This window comes from Orbicella franksi, chromosome 1 (genome assembly GCF_964199315.1).
Source record: "Orbicella franksi chromosome 1, jaOrbFran1.1, whole genome shotgun sequence".
In the NCBI taxonomy this organism is placed as follows: domain Eukaryota; kingdom Metazoa; phylum Cnidaria; class Anthozoa; order Scleractinia; family Merulinidae; genus Orbicella; species Orbicella franksi.
This window is the reverse complement of record NC_138145.1, coordinates 38,899,649-38,922,802: the sequence shown is the minus strand read 5'-3', so window position 1 is coordinate 38,922,802 and position 23,154 is coordinate 38,899,649. Positions and strand designations below refer to the sequence as shown.

Here is a 23,154-nt window from a genome sequence, read left to right as displayed (position 1 = left end):
GTCATGTGCATAGGCATTATAGTTGCCATTTATTTACTAATATATATCTAAAACAAAACAATGTTGTAATGAAGAGAGTAATAAAATGGACTTAGGGTAAATAAAGAGAAATGTTTTCCTTTTAACTAACCACTTCACATTGTTTTCATTTTTGCTAGAATATAATGTGTTATGCACACTGAATCTCACTATGTATCTTATATTTTTAATAATATAATTCCCGAGCCTGTAAATAGAAGCCAGTCATCAGATGATAATAATATAATTAGCATTGACCAGTGAAATTTTAGTTTGGCCTGACAAAGTTACCTCAAGCAATCTGAAACATTCAATTTTGTAGGAAATTAAAAATATATATATACGTATCTTATGGTATGTCTTATGAGGTCAAGCATTGACAGAATATAAAGAGTCTATTTCATGCCTAGACATTAGAACAGTAGATGTAAAACTAGTGTACATTGTATATACTAATTATGGTCAACCTGACATGAAATGGAAGTAGCTAAGACGAGCAGAAATGTGATGCATAGTAGCTCTTTAGATCCCAGATTTTTCTTGGACCAACATCAACTCTTTCTTAACATTCTGGCTTATCCAGAACTCAAATTAACATGTTACAACGCTGAAAAACAGACTATCCCATCCACGAGAGCATGTGCAACAGTCATTAAACCCACTGACCGGAGAAACACTGGTTCTGCACAAGAATTGCTACTGTTGGAAAGTGTTTGAAGCGAGTACAAAGTAAAAAGAGGGTAAATTACAAGTATATCCAAAAAGATAGTTAATTATGTACTGGGTACTTGACTAAAGCAGCAAGGAACCTTAATTGCAGGAGAAATAACAGTTTCAGCGTAAGAGCATACAAAAGAATTCATTTGAGTCTCATGCTCAATGCCTTAGACTTGAGAGCTCTGCAATAATAATTTAATCAGCATTTTGACCACCAAAAGTTTAGTCTGATCTGAAAAATTTTGATTAGCTCAAACAATCTATTTACCTGGAAATTAAAACTATATATTATGGTACATCTCAAGATGCCAAGTGTTGACAGACTGTGGGAGTCCGTTTCATTCCTGAACAATAAGACGGTCATGAACAGTGAACTAATTATGATCTAACATGAAATTGTCTGACCAGAAAAAAACTTCCTTTGTAGCCAAAATTACACCAGGATTAAATAGAATGCTCAAAAGGAAAATATTTCTACAACTGTCCCTACTTAGCAGGGGGTACAGTACTTCCTAGTAATAGGCTAATGGGGATGTGCAGCTGGATGGGGTTGCATTTTCTCGACTGGATTGGCTATAATTGGGTTAGATTTTCAAATGAGTTACTAGTAAGAATTGGATGGCCCATGTTCAGGATTTTGGGGGTAAGAAACATCTGGCAAGTAGCTATTTGAAAATTGGAAGATAAATCAATATGGGGTGAAAATTTTGTTTCCAAGTGCTCTACATTCAGGTTGACAAATGTGTCATTTCATTTTAGGCCTTGTAAGGTAGATGAATGAACAGAAAGTGACTAAGTTGGAATTTCCAGGCCAGTGGCACATACATGTACCCAGCAAAAATTGAACCCCACCCACTGCCAGGGTCCCTTGCCCACCCCCACAATATAACAGCTGTTACATAACTAAATACAATTTATGGAATGAATCCCCAACAATGCGAGAATAAGTTCAAAGTCAAGTATTAACTTGTAGACAACAAAGCTAAGATCTCAGCATTTCCATAAGTGACAGCTGAAGTTGTCTCTTGTTGAGTTCCCTCATTCTTACTGCTCCTTGTATAGTTCTCGGCATCAGCCAACATTGCTTTTGCAACTTTTGCTACAGAAATGGTGCTCATCACCCAACCTGAGATTTAAATAAAAATACATAAATAAGCAAATAGTTTTAATTAATAGGTTACAACAGGGTTCAATAAAAACTTGAATTACAGCTTGCTCTTTGAACAAGCAGCTCTCAAATTTTGGTTGCCCCAGGCAAGTCTTGGTTTACTTTTGCTTTGATTTAGTAAGAGGACTTGAAGTTTACTTGAGGCTCTCAATGGGGTTAACCGTAAGCCGTAAAACGGCCCAAAAATTTAGCTGTTAGGTGTAAATAATTGGAAAGTTTTTATTAATATTTTTTTGAACTATCATGGTAAGTAATCTCTAATTAAAAATTTCTGTTAAGCATAGACCCTTTTCATAAATGGCTGCCAATTTAAAATTCTTTTGTATGCATTTAAATTAGCCTTACTAAGCTTGTTTCAGAATAAAAATTCTTTTGAATTACCAACTTCAAAATGAGGTTAGTAAGGCTAACTTTAATACTTGCAAAAGAATTTATAATTGGCCGCCATTTATGAAAGTGGTCTATAAGGAAACAAATTAACTGTTTGGTCATAAAAAGAAGCCAAAATATTAATCGTTAGCTGTATGAGCCACCACTCATTGAGACCCTCTTACTTGGGCCCTTGGGCAAGTGAGAATGAAAAGTAACATGCTGGCAAGAAAATCCACTTGTCCTTGATAAGTACATGTAGACAGCACTTTTTTTGAGTCCTGGTGCAAGGAGTAGTCTCTTTTTTTTTCCCTTAGCTTGTTGAGTTAGAAGCAGAAAAAGGACGAAAAATACCAGTGGAACACCTATAGCCATTCTACAAGTATCACAAGCAGGTTAGCTGAAAAATTATGGCATTTTCCTTTTCTGAATTCAGTGGGGAAAAAATCCATGATACTGTAGCAATTTGAAAACACTATCAATCTAGCTGTCAATGAGCTGCCAAAACCTTGATAAACAGATGGCCGTTTGTTAATACTATATACTACTTTTTACATAACATTCTGCTCGAATATTTTGCCATTACAAAAGGCATTACTTACCAGCCAACTTCTCTCCAAATCTTTTTTTGGTACCTCTATCAAGAACACCAGGTCTGAATATGCTTGTTTTTGGAAAATGCATTTCTTTCAAGGCATCCTCTACCTAAAAATGATATTTGATTTTATTACCAGTTGGTGTTTTTGTTGTTTTATAACTTAATAATAATCCATTTCGTTTGGTCGAGTTGCATAGCTCAGTTGTGTTGCATTGCATTGCTTAAATATGTTGCATTGTGTTTCGTGACGTTGTAGTCTCATTTCATTTGTCAATTTGTGAGAGCTTCAGCACATGTTTTAACAGACTCGAAAGCCCACTTGACTCATATTAAATGTAAATTAGTTAATGGCTCAGCTGGGATGTCATCCCCCTACCCTCCCAGAGATGTGTTCCCACAAGATTATGTTTTTTAACAATTTGCTATTTCTCACTTATAATTAAATTTTGTTTCCATTAACAATTTAAATATTTCTAATAATTTATAAGTATCACAGAACATTTTCATAGTTTACCTCGCCTTTAGTTTTGAGATACAGGAAAAGACTGGATGATTTTGCTCCTTGAGAAGATATATATGTCATGTGAGGAACACTGGCTTCTTTGGCAATTTTTGCACAATTAACAACATAGTCATAATCCACATGTCTGAAAGCAGCCTAAAAATAGAATAACAGAAAGAAGCATTAATAAAGATGTTTAGGAAAACAACTATTAATACATTCTTGGTTCACTCTGACCATCATTCTGAGAGTTGAACGACATGTAACATCGGTAAACGTAACAAGGTGAACCTCCCCCACTCCCTCTCCAGCAAGAAAACAACAGAAAGGTAAAATGTAGATTTATAAACAGGAACCTTTCCTGTTTGGAAAGAAATTAAGCGTATGTCACGAAACAGTGACGTGCAGTGATGTAGATGCTGCGAAGGAGACTAGGAAAGGGTTAAAAAAGATTTGGCTTGTATCTGTCAGACATGTATAGTCTTAAAGCGTTGGTAACAGCTTTAAATTATTATATAATACTTAATAACCTTTTGCTGTGGGCATGAGGTCAGGAGGAAAGATCCTTGTGAAAGTTTACCATCAACATCACTATTTTCAGTTATAAAGAAGCATTGTTTATTACTTGTTGCATTGTAAGTTTTCCTCTTTAAGACATTTTTTTATGAAGAGTAATTTCATATAATTTTATGCAAAGGTTAACTCATGTCAATCACTATGCACAGGGAAATTCACAGGTTTGCTCATAGAAAAATTTGATCTTCATTCCTATCGCTTTAACCACACTCAGCTGATAATAATTTAACATAGAGTTGGGAGAAAAATAGTTAAATTTATCATTTACCACTAGAAATTTGAGGGTTAGTTACCGTAAGCTTGAACTGTTATAATAATTACTAATAAAATAGCAATTGTGACTTACAGCTGATCCAGCAGCACGTCGAGTGGTACCCAAAGTACAAAAGAAAACATCTTTGTCCTTAAATTGTGGCCCAATTGTTTCACTGCTTATTGTCTCAAAGTCTGGTATTATAAACAAAAGAAAGGCTACTAAATACTCTCTCTCGATCCATAGGTCAATAAAGATGCAAAGCTTGTTGAACAGGCTTGCCACTTCCCATTCATAATGATTGAGGTTTTCAAGGTTTTCCAAGCCTTTTTCAGTTTCTGGAATGCACTCAGAAAATAAGGCCAATGACACCAGGAGGAAATCTTTGGGTGGGGGTGTGCCGTTGGTACACTGAAACCCTTACTGTATACTAGACCATGATCAGCTTGATTTTGCAATCCTATTCTAGACTAGACACCAAAACCCTTACCCTATCCCATACTAGCTAATTTTCCGTGCAGAAAGTTTATCACTTAATCGCAGTCCAACATTCACTGACTAATCCAAACATCTTACAAAGTCACTTCCAAGTTTCAATTTCTATTATAGAAACCCAGTAAAGAACCATGTTCTACACAAAATTATTTATACACTGTCCAGTTTGCCTGTAAATAATACACTACTCTAGACCAAAACTGTCTGATTTCTATTTTATTTATTTATTTATTTATTTATTTATTTATTTATTATTTATTTATTCAACTTCGCCAGTTACTAAAAATTAATATACTAACTTATATACATTAAAAATTCATTACGCAGGGAGACCACTACAGCGTAGCCAATTATAGTGGATCCCAGGGTACTGATAAGAATTCTATTCTATTACCCTATCCCAGACTAAACTGCCTGAAAACCATACCCTTCACAGCAGCACATACTGTACCCATTTATAATAATTATATGGGAATACCCTCACCCCCCACTGGGCCAATGACCAGAGGACACAGAAATAATATGAATTTGTTAATAACTGATATGTCCGGTAAAGTTCAAACATAAATTGAGGGGCATTTCAAAAGAACGTGAGCACAGTTTGCAAGTTTGTATGCCTGCTCTTAAACACACTTGCAAGAAAACAAGAAAAAACAACCACCTCTGTTAAATTATGTGATTCCAAAAAATATCATTACCCACCCCATGGAGGGTTGATTATTAGAAATAACAAGTGGGAGGGGGATTTCAAAAGCCAAAATTAAACCAAAACTAGAATTTTCAGACAGATGAAGAGATTCCAAACAAAAAACAAATATTTTATGACCAATGGGTATAACATTTTGTGACACAAATTACCCTCAATGAAAGTTTAATTATCATGTACTTTACAAATTGAAGGAATAAAAAAGAATTGAAAAATATTTCTGTACCCACAACAAGTTGTTCAAGCCTCCCTGACTCTTCTTCAGCTTTTTGGTCAATAGAGTACCCTTCAGGAACCGTGGCATTTCTCCGTCCCAAAGAAACAACTTTTGACACATTCTGCAAGATTTCATTAAACTTAGTACAATTTGAAGAGCTTTTTTTCAGGCCCAGTGCGGACGCCATGCTTCAGCTGTGCCAAACTAAATTCTGGAATTAAGTTTGACAAAAGCACACCAGAAGTACGGCATCTGAATCAAACTTTGAAATTAAATTCAGTAGCAGTTAAGTGCGATGGACAAGCTCTGCTGTACTACACGACTCTGGCACACGTTAATATTATGTTGTATCTTAGCGGGATTGCATTTCCAGGGGGAGTTATAAGGAGAATTGTTACGTCATGGCTTCAGTAAATCCTAAATGACACAACATCTGAATCAGGGTCGTGTTTCTGCTGTGTTACTGTCCGACCTACTTGGATTTGAATTTGCACTGCACAAATCTTCTGAGCTTGGGTGTACCAAAAATAATTGCCATGTTTATTTTGGTCAGACTCACAAGTACAGGCATTAAAATTTCGCTGTGGCTACATGTCCGGCAGCCGGACAGGTTTCTTAAAATACTCCGTGTCCGGCAGTGAGACTTTTTTTAAAAGTAAAACAATCTAAAATGAACGTTATGACAGGCAACCCCAAGAGGAATCGAACTCAGGTCAACGGCCTTGTAAGCAATACTGATGACCACCGTGCCACCGCAACTGGCCGGCAATTTTCAGAATTTTTTAAGTATTTATCGAGTTACCCTTATTGAAACAGGCTAACCGCAGAGCTGTTTAGACTAAGCAGAGTACTTTTTAGGCTAACTGGAGTGCTTTAAAGGCTAACCGGAGTGCTTTTTTAGGTTAACCGGAGTGCTGTTCAAACATTTTGACTGCCGGTCATTTTATAATAGTCTAAGTTATAAATCCCGATATACCGAGTGCCAGGCTCACCAAAATTAGTATTCAGCCATATAAACAAGGATTTGACATTATTAACTGAAATTTTTAAAAAATAACTTTGACTGCCGGACACAGAGTATTTTGAAAATCCTGTCCGGCTGCCACAGCGTTAAAATTTCGGTCGGTTGATGTGCATAAAATAACGTGACTGTGTGGGCAGGCCTGTAGCTATCCAAACACCGTTTGTTATTGGTCCACGAAATAATACAAAAATGATCCAAAGAATGCAATGCCCCTATCTCTGTAGCTGCAGCTGCAGGTTGCGAGAACCAAGGAGGTCTTCGGTCTTTGTTTTTGAGATTCGTAGGGAGTCTTGGGGCGGATACAGGATTTTAGATAAGGGGGTTCCAGAACGGGCCGCCAAAGGCCGAAACCCCTGATCCCGCCCACGGCCCTAGATCCGCCCCACCCAGGAGATCTTAGGTCTTAGTTTTTGAGATTCGGTGGTGGTCTGATTTAAGTCTTAGATCATGTTAGGTCTTAGTTTTTGAGACACCCCAGCGTGCTATACGATACGTACGAATTTTGATCAAATAGCTTCAAAACATGCACTTTTGACGATGAGAACAGCAGGAAAGTTGGTATAAATAGCACAAACTTAAACGCTGGACAAGATATCCTTCCCATTAAACAAACCTTAGAGCACAAAAGTTCACCGAGCAAACACTCGCCGATAGCACCAGTAGCTCCAATCAACACAGCCCTCATCGCTAACGGTTCCTCTGAACTTTGTTGACTTTGTTGGGGAGTCGCTGCTCCTCCGTCCGCCATATTTCTTACTGGCCCATAACCCATTGCGCGCCTAGTCTCTATTGACCGCAACCTTACGTTCCCAGTTTCCCTCGGGGAACATTTGGGAAATCTTCTGTAAGCTTAACCCAATGGAAACCCACATCGGGGATGTATTTTGACGTTTGTAAAGGCTGAGGTATTTTAAATGTCCTTCCTTTGCAACCTTTACGCCAAAGCCAAAAGTCACGCAAAACCTCGGAAGGAATCGCTTCGAAACGATATAGAGCCCGGGGGGGTGGGGGTGGGGGGTACTTGGGTCAATCTTTGTTGGGTATGTGCCACTGGCCTCTCAGAACCCCTACCCCATTATAGTCATATTCTATGGCCAATTATAGACCCCATCTTAGTCACTTTTGGGTAACTGTAATTTTCACGACCCCAACTTAGTCACTTTCTGTTTTTGCGTCTACCGTATAAATCCTTTTAACTACGTCTTTCTAAAATGAATTGACACATTTAATAAACTGAATGAAGAACACTTTACTTTACAACTACACTATAAACAGTCTGGTACATTTGCTTACCATAAACATTTACAAACATACCGTCATAAATAGTTCAAATGCAAACATTCTTCTTTAACGGTAACATTACACTAGCACTGAGGACGCTGGCGTGTTGGAGGTGGAATTAATGTTCCTGTCAATGTCACGTTTAAAGCAAGCAAGTCCCAAGCATAGCAGATCAAACGCTTATTACAGCAAAACTTCGATGGACGCAGAATTGAACGCTAGAACTGTCTTATGATACTTTTTTTTTATTATATTGGGTGGTTATGTCATTATATTTAGTACTTATGTTATTATATTCGGTGATTAACTCATTATACTCGGTGCTTATTCCATTATACTCGGTGCTCATGTCTTTATATGCGGTGCTGTCTTCATTATATTCGGTGCTTATTCCATTATATTCGGTGCTTCCCTCGTTATATTCGGTGCTTTCTTCGTTATATTAGGTGCTATTTTCATTATATTCGGTGCTGTTTTTATTATATTCGGTGCTTTCTTCGTTATATTCGGTTCTAACTTTGTTTGGTGTTTCCTTCATTATTACGGGTGCTAATACTATTATATTCGGTGCTCTCTTCCTTATATTCGGTGCAAAGGCCATTATATTCGGTACTTCCTTGTTCGGTGCTTACTTCATTATATTCGGTGCTTACTTCATTATATTCGGTGCTTTCTTCGATATGATCGTCACCAGTCTTCGCAAGGGGCCGTACAATTTGTAGTCTCCTTCGCAGCCGTTATTAGGGTCGTCACGCAACGCTCCTCCCTGTAGCGTTGCACTTTCGTCCTGCGTGGCAGACATGTCTAACACCTTTTGACCAATTGTATGTGTTGTTGTTTCTTCCAATGAAAATGCGTTGTGATCGTGTCCTCTGAGATTATTTTACTAGGGGACGGGACGGTGTTTGCCAGTTGAAAGCTCGAAACCTATCGATTGTGACTTTTATCGTGAGGGTGTTTTGCCGGATCTTTCTGCATGTTCCGAAACACATTTACAGCTGCCTTTGAAGGTTAATATTGTTGGTAAGAAGCTTTGTGAAGTGTAGTGTATTGTATTATGTTGTTTGTAGAAATGGAGTGAGCAATTTATATGGCTCAAGTCTACGAAGCCATTTCGACATGTTCATCAGCAATCTAAGTTTTGTTGATCGTGTTGCTTTCAAGCGGCACGAACTAAGCTGGCACTAGTTTGTATAGTCCACACTGTTGTGTTTTGAATTTTGCAATTAAGATCTGCCTCCGTCACGGGCATAAAGAAACGCTGTCGTGCAGACAGAGCAAATTTTCACTCAGCTTATTACCACCTTGTATCGCCAAATGCCACCAAATATACAGCTTAGTTGGATAAAAATACTATAGAGCAAAGCAAAAACAGTAGTTTCGAAATAATGTGCAGGATTGCAAGGATTGAAATTGGTTACAGCTCAAGAAATTTGAGTTTAGTTCAGGATGTCAAGAAATCGAGTTTACCATTCTTGTGACAGTTTGAACTTTCGAGCCTTTATTTTGTCTGGTATTTCTTTGCTTCTACCAGTATTGGGAATGATTTCTACCGATGTTAAAGTAAGCTTAAAAGTAATCTCCTGGGCACAATACATTTCCCTGAATGTTTCCTACAAAGCACAGTCTCTAAAAATAAATTAAAATAGGTCACCATGCTTGCAAAAGAGATATGATGTACCAGTCTTACCCTATTTTGCCAGGTCTTTTAAATAGTACTATTGATTTATTTTATCACTCCGCATTACATTTTGCGGTGGCTGGAAGGTACAGTTTTTTGATGAACTTTGATAGGCATACATGAATTTTTGAGCATAAGGAACAACATAATAAACAACTTATGCAAAGGAATCGAAAATAATCCAAATAACATACAATCCATGAGTAATGATTTTGTTTTTGATGCTATTGAATAAGTGTAAAATTCTGCGCTTGAAGCGTTCGCAATATAGTGCTAAGGAATCACCAGTTAAGGTCAGGGTTGTTTGTCCTTCTGTTCTTCTTTTCCTCTGTTGTTGACTTGCTACCTTTAAGCTGTTTGTTACGAAGCAGTGTTTTGTAGACACACAGTGTGAATAGTCATCATGTGAGGCTGCTTCAAGAAGTGCTTGCCTAGGTTTCCTTTTCTATGCAGCTGGTTCAATTAGTACATATTATAGTTCACCACTGAATTTTCTCCGATTCTTATTGGTTTAAATTGATCACGTGACGCAATAGTGTTCATCCGTGGAGAGACACTATCAGCCCATAGTACCTGTCTGAGGAAAATACCCAGATGGATAGTACTCATCCATGTAAATGTTTCTGTAAAGAAGCGGGCTTACAGAAAGTAAACAATGGAAATATATTAAGTGGGTTTTTGTCTGTTTTCTTCTTCAAATTTTACATTTGGCTTCAACGACCTTCCATGGCTTTCATCTAAAAAAGTTGAAAATAATTCAATATGAATTTTGAACTGGCGTGCAGAAGAAAATTTAGTGGTGAACGATAAAGACAATAGAGTGTTTATGTCTCGGAACTATCGGTTGATAGTTGTCCCTTGGAAATTTGATGTTCTTAAAACTAGCATATTTGTTTTAAGAACATCAAATTTCCATGGGGCAACTATCAACCGATAGTTCCTCGACAGAAACTCTCTGTTGTTTAAATAGGGATACATGCCAATACCTTGTCATGTCTTCATTAGGTGGCATTGCAGCCATTATCTCTTTGTGCCAGCTCTTGTGTGAGGAACATTGCCATTCTTGTTATCTTCTGGAGAATTTATTCATGTTTTTGGATACTTGGGTTTTTTTTGTTCTTTTAATGTAAAAACAATTAAAGAAGGAGAAAACGGTTTGTTTATCTACTTGTATTTTTATTCTCAAGGATGTCTTTTATCTCTTGGTAAATATATATGGGTTATTGACCAAGTGTGAGGTCAAGATGGCTGGATATTGGCCAAGTTCATTTTTTGCGAGTTTATGGACCGAGACGGAGTCGAGGTCCATAAACTCGCAAAAAAAGAACGAGGCCAATATCCAGCCATCTTGAACGATCAAGCTTGGTCAATAAAGGATTTATTATATGGCTTTCAGGGAAATTTTTCTTGCGGGACACGGCAGGTAGTCCCGAGCGGGCAAGATAGCTCCACCTTGCCCGCTCGGGTAGCCAATCACAGCGTAGGATTTGATTCATCTTGCCCGCTCGCGGAGCTAGTCGTATAATAAGATGTAGTTCTCACCAGCTAAACTTTGCCACTATGTAGAGTGAGACGGGTAACTGCAATCACAACTGGTGGTTTGCTATTTGCGTGAAAAATTAGCAGACATTAAGTTGAAGGAAGTGAGTTTATAGAGAAGTCCATTTGCATCATATTAATCAAAAACTGGTTTTCTCAGTTAGGTATAGAAATACAGTATGTTAATAAGTAGTTTCTTAGAAATCGATTTTGAAATAAAAACTAGCGCTAAAAAGTCACGACGTTTCGACCTCTACGAGGTCATTTTCAAGTGAGTAAATTTTCTACAATAGCATATAGCCATAAATATGTTAAAAACAACTTATAATAGATAAAAATGTGGCGAACGCTAAAATGTGATAAAATATGTGAAAAAGTGTTAAAATATACAATGGAAAAATAAAATAATCTTAGCAAGAATTGCTCTAAACAAATAATTGGGCGCGAATTGAATCGCACTGTTTGTTTAGCATTGGTTTCAGTTCTTTGATAAAAAAAAACATTTCAAAAATAAGGTAGCCAAATTTGTTCTGACACTTTCTTAAGATTCGAAAACTCTGTGCGATGTCTTCTGGCTCCATATCGTGCTGCTCTCTAAGGTGGTTTCCGATTGCCGATCCTTTGTGTTCTTCAATTCGTTGGTGTGGGTGTCGGCACGTGTAACCGACATAGCCTGTATCACACAGGCCACACTGAAATGAATACACCACGCATTGTTGACTAACAAGAGGCTGCTTGTCTTCCCTGACCTTAATTTCATCCTTGATCTTTCTACTTGTGTAAACTGGGTTAATATCTGCGTTGATCTTCCGACTGAGGTCAGCCAGCTGTTTACGTACTACGTTTGCAGATTTCTGGTCCTTGTAGGGCAACACGATTCTGACTGGGGCTTCTCTTTTAATAATAATAATAATAATAATAATAATAATAATAATAATAATAATAATATTTAATATTTCTAAGGCGCAAATTAACATGTGAATATGATCAAATGCGCCTTTTATCAGCCACTCGAGTATGTGAATCCTCGGACACTTTTGATTCAATAAATCTACGAATGATTGACTGCACAAGGTCGTCAGGATAGCACAGTCGGGAAAAGATCTCTTTAAGGCGTTCACATTCCTCGTGAAAAAACTTCCACTTTCAAAATACAGTACGAATATTTATAATTTGAATTATAATAATATTACTGTTGTACTTTAGATTGTAATTCCAATGCTCTTTTTAAAAACTGATTTCAGTTTCATTAGGTAGTTTGGTGCTTTGGGCCCAAAACAGCAGCCTGAAAACGGTCCTTGTAAGTTGACAAGCCCTTGAATAGCCAGGAAGTTTCAAGAAATGGGCCCTGAGGAGGCAAAGGGCCGACTTCAGACACAACTTAAAGCGAGTTTCAATTAGTCCTGCAAATTTATTTCACTTTCCGTAGGAGGAAGGTAAATTCCTAAAGATAAACATGAAACGAATTACTACAAATAACTAACTGAAGACGGCAGAAAACTAAGAGGAAAACACAAACAGACGATAAACTAAACGGCTTACCAAAATGCTGGCAACGGGGTTCAGGGAACCAAGAAGATACAAGTGTACCGGACGATAAACTAGCACTAAACGAACATGAAAGGATAACACAAATATATACGCAACGAAATTTACATACGACGCGAGAAAAAAAGCATGCAGAATGTGAAAAAATACATCAACATACGGAACAAAAAAGGACACAAAGAAAACACGAAATAGCCGCAACAGGCCCCTTCACAGAAAGTTTCAGTTTTCCACAATATTGTTGTGTCTATTAATGAAGTAAATCCATCTCCATATTTTTAATAGCCTGGCCAAACCATACCTGGAGGCATTAGATGATATGATCGATGAGGAGGAGGGGGAGTTAGAAGAAGACAAAGAAGAAGAAGAAGGACAAGAGGATCAAGAAGAACAAGTGGAAGGACAAGAAGAACAAGACAATGATGATGAACACCTCTACAGAAAGTTAATAGAGGATGAGTTTAGTGACAGTGATAAAATCAGTATTTATTTCGTAGATTTTTTTAATTTTTATCAGGATTTCTTTAACAGATGTATTAATAAGTAATAATTAAGTAAATAGAGGATGAGTCTGAAATTGTTTTGATTGTTCTACATTTACAACAGCTTATTCAAATTAGCCCAAGCTCAAAGGCTGAAGAAAATATGTCATTACTTTTTTTTTTACTAAATGAACCACAAATCACTGTGTTGCCTGTGACTAGTTTGTTGGATCTAGATTTAAGGGACAAAAGAGTGACAGAACTTTTCATCTTTGTAATAAGAACCCAGCCACAGTCGTGCCTGACTAACTGCGTCCACCTTCCTTGGTTTAAATAAGCTAATCAAAATGCATGAATGGTGAAAATATCAAGCATCATGTAACCTGTTGATCAGTCGACAACTCCACCTTTCACATTTCTTTTCATAATTTGGATTTGCCAGATTTGAATGGAAGCCATAGGAAAGTTGTTGAAAACATGTCAAAAAATGATGAAAAAAAATTAGTTTGGTGGTCTGTGTTAGAAGTGCACCACTGTAAATGCAATGATAAGTATTATATTAGTATGTCCAAAAGGCATTTATCTGTCAAAAATAGAATTTCTCAAACTAATTCTAACTTTGGTTATTTTGCCTTTGTAACAATACAAATCTCAAGATTATAGTGGTTTTACAACACAGGCTAAAAACATGCCCTAAAATATAATTTTCGAAAATGTTTGGATAAAGCAACGGTTTGTATCATACGTGAGCATTGCACATAATTCAAGCCAATTAATTCAAGGTCACAAGTCAGATTGTTTTGGTTCGCCCGTGTGTAGAAAGATCTATAAGATTCCAGTTGATAGTGATAATGGTAATTATACCTGCTCATGAAAACACCAGTTGTATAAATTCCAGTCTAGCCATAAATAAATAAAAAAAGATTTGTAATCTTCTTTGTCATAACTGAATTATGTTATTGAACTAGTATGAGGTCCGTGTTGGTAAAACATTGGTCGAGTTCTTCGCCTTGCAATGTCACGGCGAGATCCATAGACTTGTTAAAAAAAGAAATACCCAGATCAGTATCCGACTAAAGTTTCATTCCATGTTCAATGGTAAATTCCTGAGGGGTGTGCCTACAAACGAGGACTAACAATAGAGCTATAAATCAATGAACATAATAAATCCCTCTAAGATTCTCTAACCGAAACAAGTGATAGGTTGAGGTATCACTGAATTCCTAATTTTCAACCTTCTGCTTTCATTTCATCGTCTCTCCCGGTTAATAACACGTACCCGTTGTAGCTAGTTCCAGCCGATCCCAGGAATGCAAATCTCATTAGCAGTCAGTGCTCTCTCAGATAACCATAACGAGTACTTTCAAGGGTATCAAGTCTTATATCGGGGGTTCGGTGATATTTCTTTCTAAAAACAAAAACTGAAATAGTGTTCAACATAAACTTGCTCAGCACGTTTGCGAAAATCTATTGGTTCCTTTCAGAGGTTTCTTTAAGAGCACTCGGCTAACCTCCAGGTACGATTTCCGTACAGCGCCATACATTAATTATGTATGCAACTATCAAAAATTATCACATTATACTCAAACAGCAATCGTGAAAAGAACGAGTCAGTTAAAAAATTGCATGCATAATTAATGTAAGGGGTGGTGCGAAAATCTTGCCAACCTCCCTGTCAAAATAAGAGAACCCCTCTGCCAGTTTTGTCCACATAGTATAATTTCCACTGACAGAATCGCTATGATTACGATGACGACCACAAAGCGCTTTGTGGTGTATTGAATAGGCCACAAAGCGCTTTGTGGTGTTTTGAATAGGTCACAAAGCGCTTTGCGGTGTTTTGAATAGGCCACAAAGCGCTTTGTGGTGTGAAAAATTGGAAAAACCAAATTATTTCAGAAAATAGCTGTGAGATATTTGCGAGTCAACGAGCCATCCAGTTTTCAATGTTAAATCCCAAAATAAAACACCACATAGCGCTTTGTGGTGTTTTGAATAGGCCACAAAGCGCTCTGTGGTGTTTTGAGTAGGCCACAAAGCGCTCTGTGGTGTGTTCAATACGCCACAAAGTGCTCTGTGGTTTTTTGACTACTACTGCTGTTTTGTAAAGCAAATCGAACTAGGAACAGTTAGAAAGCACTCCGGCCATAAAAATCTACTCGACAAGAAAATTTCTGTAATAAATGTTCGATGCTACAGGAGATGGCTTACCCAAAAAGGTTCAGTCAGCCTCAACAAACTTATACTGAGAAGAGGGCTTTCGCGAACCGGATTTCGTGTGAGTGACAAGATTGGGAATAGAGAAATACTGCGCAGATTGAGTGGTTGTTTTACAGCACCGAAACTAAAATTGGTTACACTGCTTCTCAGAAATTTTGTTTTGCCTCTGTAATATCATTAAACGATCTGAATAATTTGAGGATAATCAAAGCGCGGAGTTTAATATTGGCTGGCCGGGAACACGCAGTTCGCAAACCGGAGAGCAACCACTGTTTAAATCTTCGATCGAACTTTCATGTTAAATTTGAAACTGAAAATACACTAAGCGGTCAATTTTCGATAGAAATCTTGTGAGGTAAATGCCATTCTTGCAAGTAGTCGCTGCATATTTACGTTCAGAGTCACTCTGGTTCAGAGTAGACACATACAAAGTCAAATACTGCTTCCGAACGCCACCCCTCCAAAAATCAATTTTGCTCGAAGACCCAACTGCAACGGAGTTTAGTTACCAGTTTTATGCTGCGTGTTATTAGATAGAACACATGATATGATTGGCTCCGTATATCACATTACGTCAGAGGACATGTCTGCTACATAGGACATAACTGCAACGGTACACCTCCCCACTAGTGGGGAGGAGCGTTGCGTGACGACCCTAATAACGGCTGCGAAGGAGACTAGGGGAGTGAGGTCACAAAAAAATTCTAATTAATTCTGGTTTTGTTCGATTTCGCTGAAATTTTAACACGATAAAGCTGGATTGTTAAGGAATAGATTTACCGTCTGCCGATGTGTGGTAGCTATTAACGCTGAAGTGTTATATCGCTTCGAAGTCAGGGTTTTGAAGAGATTTTTTTGCAACGTGTGGGTTCGGCGTGATTTTGTAATCGGAGGTTTTTGTTGACCCCGAAGGAAAAAATATCCGGAAGGGTCATTTCATCGACGATTCAAACGAATATAAATATGTATATGTTCCGAGCTAAATTTCTGGTGAAAAAATATAATTTTTGACGAGCGCTGGGTTTTTAATTTTTTCCCGCGACAGTCAGTATCGGAGATGAGATTTATTAATGTTTCAACAGCTTTTGGCGAGTAAACATCACAGGTTGCGTGACTCAAAATTTGGCCGAGTGGAAGCTTGGGTCTGGTCGCCGACAAATCTACGAAAAAAAAAACCACGGGTAAACCATGAACCGCGCTCGGCCCATGGCCGCGCGGTTAATAAGCACCGAATATAATGAAGACAGCACCGCATATAAAGACATGAGCACCGAGTATAATGGAATAAGCACCGAGTATAATGAGTTAATCACCGAATATAATAACATAAGTACTAAATATAATGACATAACCACCCAATATAATAAAAAAAAGTATCATAAGACAGTTCTGGCGTTCCATAGAAAGGTATGGCAAGGCGTCAATATAACATCAGGAGCCATAATCGGGGACGGAGACCGTAAGTCTTGGTATCCGCGCGCACCTATGATATGGGACAATTTTTCTATTTTTAGAACAAATTGCGTCATCCTGACGACAATATCCGCTCGGATCCACGCACGCGTCGTGGGTTCTGGTCTGGATGTTGTTACGTTGCGTGATCAAACGGTGAGAGTTGTGAGGTTCTCTAGCGGATTTTTCTCACCGACGGCGTTGAATAGGGCAGGGTCTAAGAACCAGGGTGCTTATATGTAGTCTTATGCTCTGAGCTAATGGAAAAGGTGAGTTTTTCAAGATCAAAAACAAGACTTCAATTTTGCGCTGTGAATGAATAATAAGATCCGCTTGCGCTAGTTCTAAGCAAACGCGTCCGCTTTTGCATTTGTTCTGACTTACAGTCAAACCAAGTGAAGCGTACCCCCCAAGATTACGGGCGCTTTCTATTTCGACCAAATAATTCCGGTATGAATTTGCGGAAATTTTCTAGGGCGAATGGAATGATCGTGGTGGTCGCGACCAAAAGAACTAGCGCTGTATTGTATTTTACTAGCGCTGAAATGTATTGACAACCTAATCTATCTTTGGAAAATGTGCAATGAAAGAAATCACAGATTTAATGGAGAATTTGCTGAATTTTCTCAACATTTGATTGCTTCACGCTCCTTACAAAAGTTACTTAGGGTTAAACTTGTTATAAATCCCGTGTTTAAAACGCTTGGTGTTCCATTTGCTTTGGTAATTCCATAATGGTTAGTAGGTAGTTTTTAGCGTTTACTGCGCCTTTCATGCGAACTCTAAAATTCAAAGCTCAACGGACTAATGCGTTTTACGCTACCGTCAATCAAATGCTTAGCGGTTCTTCCCAGATTCCGACTACTGCCGAGCGCGCGGTAATCAAACCGCTGAGCAAAGTTCGGACGACGACACAATGCTCAGCAGAAGTCGGAGGCTGGCACGAATCGCCGAATATTTGATTGACGGTAGCGCAAAAAGTATTTGTCGGCTGAGCTTTGAATTTTAGGGCCCGCGTGTTACTGAAAACCGCAATAAAAAGAGTTTAGGCATGACTCCTCAGCTATTTTACGAAAGCTTACAGTGCATACAATTTTTTAGAAAGCATTTTCACATAAAACTTAGTTTAAGAAGCTCTTTCACATCCAAATTAGTTTAAACGGAACAAAAAAAGTTTTAAAAAAAGTAACTATTCAAATTAAAAGAAGAACGAAAAAAATTAGAGCGGAGTCCCCCGACTGGCGTCGAGCGTATATATGCCCTTCCGACCGCACAGCAGGTCAGATTCGTAACCCATTGGGCTACCGGGGGACTCCTTGACTAGGTTAGAAAATTTAATAGCTAAAAACGTCAAACAACAATATAGGTGTTATTGGCAAACTAATTTTGCTTTACCCAATATGGATTAAGCAATATTTTCAGACCTGACGCAGATTGACGTCTCGATAACTTATAGCTACTCTAAGGATTTCTGTACTTCTAACAATAGTAACTCGCCGTCTTAGCAAACCTTTCATAGCTGCCAAAGCTTAGGCCAAAGTTTAGCTCTGTGCCATATTTAGTCCGATAAAGTTCTAATAAAACCATCATGAAAATTTTAAATAATTTTTCATTTTAAGAAAGCGTTTTTCAAGTCAGTTGATAAACTTGTTATAAATCACATGGACCAGTCCACATTCATGTACGCTGCTGCCAAGGAATGGAATGACCTCCCAAACGACCATCGAAAGTGCAGTAGTCTGAAAATTTTTAAAACTAAACTTTTAAAATTTTTTAGTGACTTAGACAAGACTGATCATAAATGTAGTGTTTGGATTATTTTTTTTTTTTAGTATTGTTTGATTGATTATTGTTTTGTACCATGTAATTTATAGATACTGATCATCGGTTTATACCAGCGTCTTCCTCCCGGACTTCGCTGATCGGTCCTTCAGTTTTAAATAAAGCTTTTATTGTTATTATTATTAAAACGCTTGGGGTTCCATTGGCTCTGATATCTTCATATTGGTTAGTGGGTAGCTTTTAGGACTTAAAAAGAATGCAGGCATAACTAGTCAGGCATTTTACGGAAGCTTACAGTGGATACCCTTTATTAAAAAGCATTTTCACATCAAACTTACTTCAAACGGAAGAAAAGAGGATTGTACAAAAAAAATTATCCATCGAGTTGAAAGGAAAAAGAATTAAAGAATAAAAGCGAAGTCCCCCGACTGGCGTCGAGCGTATATATGCCCTTCCGATCGCACAGCAGGTAAGATGCGTAACATATTGGGCTACCGGGAGACTCCTTGACAACGTTAGAACGTTTAATAGCTTAATACGTCAAACAACAACATAGGCGTTACTAGCAAACTAATTTTGCTTTAACCAATATGGATTAAGAAATATTTTCAGACCTGAAACAGATTGGCGTCTCCATACCTTATAGCTATTCTAAGGATTTCCGTTCTTCTAACAATAGTAACTCGCCGTCTTAGCACTGACCTTTCATAGCTGCCAAAGCTTAGGCCTAAGTTTAGTTCTGTGCCATATTAAATCCAACAAAAATCAAATAAAACCATCATAAAAACATTTTTAAATAATTTTTCAGTTAAATAAAGCCTTTTTCAAGTCAATTGGATAAAAGAGCCACAATTGGATACTTGCGCCAAAGTTAGAAAAGTGCGCCACATTTGGATAAATGCGCCTCACGTGAAAAAATGCTGCACACTTAAGAAAATGCGGCACACTTTGAAAAATGCGCCACACTTAAAAAATTGCAGCACACTTGGAAATATGCGCCACACTTAAGAAAATCCGGCACATTTGAAAAAAATGCGCCACACTTAAGAAAATGCGGCACACTTGGAAAAATGCGCCACACTTAAGAAAATGCGGCACACTTGGAAAAATGCGCCACACTTGAGCAAATGCGGCACACTCGGAAACATGCGCCACACTTGGAAAAATGCGCCACACTTAAGAAAATCCGGCACACTTGGAAAAATGCGCCCCACTTAAGCAAATGCGGCACACTTGGAAAAATGCGCCACACTTAAGAAAATCCGGCACACTTGAAAAAATGTGACACACTTAAAAAATGCGGCACAGTTGGAAAAATGCGCCACATTTGAGAAAATGCGGCACACTTGAAAAAATGTGCCACAGTTAAAAAATGCGGCACACTTGGAAAAATGCGCCACACTTAAGAAAATCCGCCACACTTGGATAAATGCTCCTCACGTGGATCAATGCGCCACACTTAAGAAAATGCACCACACTTGGAAAAATGCGCCGGATTTAAGAAAATGCGGCACACTTGGAAAAATGCACCACACTTAAGAAAATGTGCCACACTTGGATAAATGCTCCTCACGTGGATAAATGCGCCACACTTAAGAAAATGCGCCACACTTAAGAAAGTGCGGCACACTTGGAAAAATGGGCCACACTTAAGCAAATGCGGCACGCCTGGAAACATGCGCCACACTTGGAAAAATGCGCCACACTTAAGAAAATGCGGCACACTTGGAAAAATACGCCACACTTGAGAAAATGCGGCACGCTTGGAAAAATGCGACACACCTGGAAACCTGCGCTACACTTTGAAAAATGCGCCACACTTAAGAAAATGCGGCACACTTGGATAAATGCGCCACACTTAAGAAAATGCGACAGACTTGGAAAAATGCGTCACACCTGGAAACATGCGCCTTACTTGGAAAAATGCGCCAGACATAAAAATGCGCCACACTTGGATAAATGTGGCACACTTGGAATAATGCAGCACACTTAGAAAAATGCAAGACACTTGGAAAAATGCGGCACTCTTGAAAAATGCGGCACACTTAGGAAAATGCGTCACAGTTGAAAAAAAGCGGCAACTTGGATAAATGCGCCCAACTTGGTCGATAAACTTGTTGTAAATCACGTGTTTAAAACGCTAGCTGTTCCATTGGCTGATATCTTCATATTGGTTAGTAGGTAATTTTTAGCGCTTAAAAAGAATGAAGGCATGACTAGTCAGACATTTTACGGAAGCTTAAAGTGTATACCCATTATTAAAAAGGATTTTCACGCAAAACTTACTTCAAACGGAAGAAAAGAGGATTGTACAAAAAAAAATTGAGTTGGAAGGAAAAAGCAAAAAAAGAAATAAAGCGGAGTCACCCGACTGGCGTCGAGCGTACATATGCCCTTTCGACCGCACCGCAGGTCAGATTCGTAACCCATTGGGTTACCGGAGGACTCGTTGACAAGCTTAGAAAAGTTAATAGCTAAATACGTCAAACAACAATATAGGTGTTTCTGGCAAACTAATTTTGCTTTACCCAATATGGATTAAGAAATATTTTCAGACCAGACACAGATTGGCGTCTCCATACCTTATAGCTACTCTAAGGATTTCCGTTCTTCTAACAATAGTAACTCGCCGTCTTAGTACTGACCTTTCATAGCTGCCAAAGCTTAGGTCAAAGTTCTAATAAAACCATCATGAAAAATTTTAAATAAAAACTCGTTATAAATCACATGTTTAAAACACTTGGTGTTCCATTGGCTCTGGTATCTTCATATTGGTTAGTAGGTATTTGTTAGGGCTTAAATAGAATGAAGGCGTGACTAGTCAGGCATTTTACGGAAGCGTACAATGCATACCCTTTCTTAAAAAGCATTTTCACGTCAAAATTAAACGGAAGAAAAGGGGATTGTACAAAAAAATATATATCTATTGAGGTTAAAACGAAAGAGAAAAAAAAGAATAAAAGCGGAGTCCCGGACTTGCGTCGAGCGTATATATGCCCTTCCCACCGCACAGCAGGTTAGATGCGAAACCGATTCTGCTACCGGGGGACTGCTTGACTAGCTTAGAAAATTTAATAGCTACATACGTCGAGCAACAATATAGGTTTTACTTGGAAACTAATTTTGCTTTAACCAATATGGATTAAGAAATATCATTTTTCAGAATGGAATGAAGGCATGACTTGTCAAGCATTTTACGGAAACTTACAGCAGATACCCTTTCTTAAAAAGCATTTTTATATCAAACTTACTTTAAACGGAACAAAACAAGATTTTTCTTTAAAAAAATTGTATTTTAGAGATTCAAATTGAAACGACTGGTCGTCGCAAACACGTGGTTTTACTTGAACAATTACTAAACGTTAGCAGGAAGTGAACCCAGCAATACAAGAGGAAGATGACCCTGGTACAACTTGCAGCAAGCAAAAAACGTCAAAGAGGAAGAAGATTAAGAGCAACGAATGCAACAAAAAGCCAAGGAAGTGAAACGTGTGTAAGAGGAGGCAGAAAAATTTATTGAAGGACTATACGTAGTACAAGAGTCAAACCTCGGAAGAAAGACAGACTGTTCAAAATTTAATATATCACGCTATTTTGTTACTGTTTCTTTTTTTTTTTTTAAAGTATTAAAATTTTGTTAACCTGTACAAATCTTCCATTATTTGAACAGGGTACAATCTTTACTATTATCACATAATTGTGACAATGAAAATAGACAGTGTGCAGACTCCAGTAATCAGTGTCCGTAAAGCGGGGTTTACAATATGTGAGAGTGACTCGGGACCCAGAAAAGTGTCCGTTGTCCGCATTAGCCGGTGTCCGTATAAAGCGGGCTAATTTTAGAGAAATTATATGAGCTTTTTGTCGGGACAAACCAGATTGTCCGTTATGAGTGGGTGTCCGTAGAGCGGGGTTCTACTGTATAATCGAGGCAAATTACACAAAGCATTTGTACATTGGTCTTTCACTGACACACATGCCGCTAAATACAGGAGTTGCGCACTATAAAAGAGCTCACCATTCCCAGACATAAAGAGGACGCCATGATGATGATGTCACGAGAGTCTCCGTCGCCGAATAATGACCTCACGATTTTTTTTTAATAGATTATATTAGTTTCAGTCGCAATGCATTATGGGAAAAAAATCATTTTTCCTCTGGCGGATAACTCAGTTTGTTTTATTCTTCTAACAATAGTAGTTCGCCCTTATATAACATTTCAGGGCATAAGTTGCCCAAGGAAAGCTTCAAAAGCTTATAAGGTTCATTTCTGGGCTGAGCTCAAAAGAATTAAAACAAAACCCTTCAAAAGGGGCTGAGTCATGGTTTGCACATATTGAAACGTTTAGCCTCAATTTTTCATATTTGTTGGTTGGAATCCATGTTAATCTTCTATATCCTTAGCCATCCTTGTTCCTTTATGGTTTATCATTATCTTTTTGGTGTTTTTCTATTGTATTAAACTGTTATTTTCAGATTTCCTACCGTTTAAAGATAATTTTGTATGTGGCCAAAATAACTCAAAA

At 38.0% G+C, this 23,154-nt stretch overlaps 1 protein-coding gene across 1 annotated transcript; it reads right to left on the bottom strand.

Annotated features, from left to right (window-relative positions):
- Positions 1–10: 10 nt before the first annotated feature.
- Positions 11–7,639, bottom strand: LOC145462308 (protein HTATIP2-like). Its single transcript, XM_081445808.1, has 6 exons — positions 7,257–7,639; positions 5,629–5,740; positions 4,295–4,395; positions 3,385–3,528; positions 2,875–2,977; positions 11–1,861 (listed from the first exon to the last, which is right to left on the bottom strand). Exons 1-6 carry the CDS (start codon positions 7,413–7,415, stop codon positions 1,698–1,700), a joined length of 783 nt encoding a protein of 260 aa, XP_081301934.1. The 5' UTR covers positions 7,416–7,639; the 3' UTR covers positions 11–1,697.
- Between the last annotated feature and the right edge of the window lie 15,515 nt (positions 7,640–23,154).